The 2,486-nt window shown below is 38.8% G+C and overlaps 1 protein-coding gene across 1 annotated transcript; it reads right to left on the bottom strand.

Moving 5' to 3' along the window:
• Positions 1 to 246: 246 nt before the first annotated feature.
• On the bottom strand, positions 247 to 1,554 carry LOC140147187 (uncharacterized). Its single transcript, XM_072168967.1, has one exon. The coding sequence runs from the start codon at positions 1,552 to 1,554 to the stop codon at positions 247 to 249; it is 1,308 nt and encodes a 435-aa protein (XP_072025068.1).
• Between the last annotated feature and the right edge of the window lie 932 nt (positions 1,555 to 2,486).

Raw genomic sequence — 2,486 nt, forward strand, 5'->3', positions numbered from 1 at the left:
AAATATACTCACTGACTTGAGCTTTCGCCATCCAGACTGATGGCTTGATCACAAGTGATCTGGTCCACTGCATTTCCCGCGGTGTTTGGATGCACTCTCACTCCTCGGGATCAAAGTTTGTTTTAGCAGTGGATCATATACGTGACTCAGAGAAAAGAGCCGTCATCGCGGTTGATTGCATTAGCCCCTTCTTGCGGATCTGGATTGATTCTCGGATTCTTCTTGATACAGCATTTGAGTCTTTGTCTAGTATGCTGGCCCCTCCCAATTGATAACATGATTTTCTTGGGCGACATGATCTGTGATCGCTGACTTATGTTGTTCAGATGTTGACGCTTTTCTATTTGCTCTGGTGAACTTTGTGTCTTTTACCGTTTCAGAATCTTTTTGATGTTCTTTTAGACGGACGCCGAATTGCCTTCCTGTTTCTCCCACATACGACTTATCACAACCTTTGCAGGGGATTTCGTATACTGCGTCACTAGTTTCTAAGATGTCTTTCTTGTCTTTGGGATGCACAAGAATGCTTTTGAGTGTGTTTGTGGGTCGCATGGCTGTTGAGATTTTGTGCTTTTGAAAAATCCTTTGGAGTTGTTCAGAAAGACCTTCGACATAGGGGATAACAACCATACCTTTTGATGGTGTTTCGTCGGATTTCTTAGGCTTTTTTGGCTCTTTGGTTTTCGCTTCCATCTGGTGTTTGACTCTCTCAAACGCCCACTTGGGGTAACCACATTCCATCAAAGCGTTCTTGATCTTTCTTTCTTCTTCCCTTTTGTCTACTTCTTCCGTCACTATATTATCCTTTCTGTCCATGAGCGTTCTAATTACACCGAGCTTCTGGTGGAGAGGGTGTTGAGCCTTTAAATTAAGATACTGATCCGTGTGGGTCTTTTTACGGTACACGAGCATTTTTACCGAACCGTCTTCCTTGCGAACTATTAGAGTATCCAAGAAGGGGATTTTCCCCTGGTCTTCTTCCTCGTGGGTAAACTTTATGCTGCCCGTGGGGTCGATGGTGTTGAGATGTTCTGTAAGCTTGAGTGTAGTATCTTTCTGAATGATCTCTAAAACATCGTCAACGTATCTCCTCCAGTACTTTGGCTTACAATCTAGTGGTGCTGTCATTTTAGCCCCTTTCTCTAACCACTCCATGAAAGGATTAGCCACGATTGCGCTGACCGGACTTCCCATGGCTGCACCGAAAATCTGGCGAAAGATTTGTCCGCGAAAGCTGAAATATGTGGTTGTGAGGATAAATTGTAAGAGCTCGATGATGTCTTCCGTATTTAATTTTGTTCTGTCTTTGAGTGTTTTGTCATTTTCTAGCCGTTCCTTTATGATGTCAAGACATTTTTCTATGGGAGTATTGGTGAATAGGGAAACAACATCATGTAAATTAAAAATATCACCATCGTCGATGCATATCCCCATCATCTCCTCCGCTAGGGACTTCGAATTTACCGAGGTGCCGACTAATGGAGCGAGAATTTCAGGGGTCTGGTAGCCAATTGAACCTGTATAGTCAACTATGGGGCGGATCGGATTCCCCATTTTATGAATTTTGGTGGTGCAGTAGAGCCGCCCAGCAAACACAAAAACGTTTTTAAAACGTTTTAAATAAGTTATATTTTGGCTTTTGGTTTAGGTAAAAACGTTTTAATAACATTAAAATGTCGGGTTATATAAAGGTCATGAAAACGTTTTAAAACGTTTTGTATGAAAACACACTACAACAATATTTCTAAAATGTTTTCAAAAATGTTATTGTAAACTATTTTTGCAAACATTTTTTGCCAAATATTTTGTCAACACTTACCAACACTTAAATAACACAGAAATGTTCTTAAAATGTTTTCTTTAAAGCGTTTTAATAACATTTAAATGTCGGGTTATATAAAGGTCATACAAACGTATTTAAAACGTTATTGCAAATATTTTGGGCAAACATTTTTCGCAAAATATTTTTTCAACCCAAAAATAACATTCTGTTTACAATGTTTTGTATCAGGTTTTCAAAATGTTTTTGGAATGTTATTAAAACGTTTTTATACCCTTTATATAACCCGACATTTAAACGTTTTCTGTAAAACATTTTGTGTTTGCTGGGCAGTAGATTATCAAAAAATGTTTTTCAATGTTATGAAAACGTTTTATACCCTCAATATACCCTTTATATAACCCGACATTTAAACGTTTTCTGACAACATTTTATAACCTTTTGCGAATGATGTCGAAAACGTTTTGTGTTTGCTGGGCGGGGGGTATTTTCAGCTGTGGGGTATAACAATCTGTATTGACCTTCGTCGATCTTATTCTCCGATTTGAGCCTTTTCATGATGTCAACCAACTCTCTTTTGTACCTAGGCGTTTTTCATAGGTGTTTTGGTCACTGAGCATCTCATTAACCTTCTGTTCATAATTATCTTTGGTCTGAACTACAGTGCACTTCCCTTTGTCAGCACCCATTATTAACAAATCATTTG

Source organism: Amphiura filiformis, chromosome 3, assembly GCF_039555335.1.
Source record: "Amphiura filiformis chromosome 3, Afil_fr2py, whole genome shotgun sequence".
Taxonomy (NCBI): domain Eukaryota; kingdom Metazoa; phylum Echinodermata; class Ophiuroidea; order Amphilepidida; family Amphiuridae; genus Amphiura; species Amphiura filiformis.

Excerpts from the sequence above, each read along its gene's own strand:
- LOC140147187 (XM_072168967.1), bottom strand. The coding sequence starts at position 1,554 with ATGGGGAATCCGATCCGCCCCATAGTTGACTATACAGGTTCAATTGGC.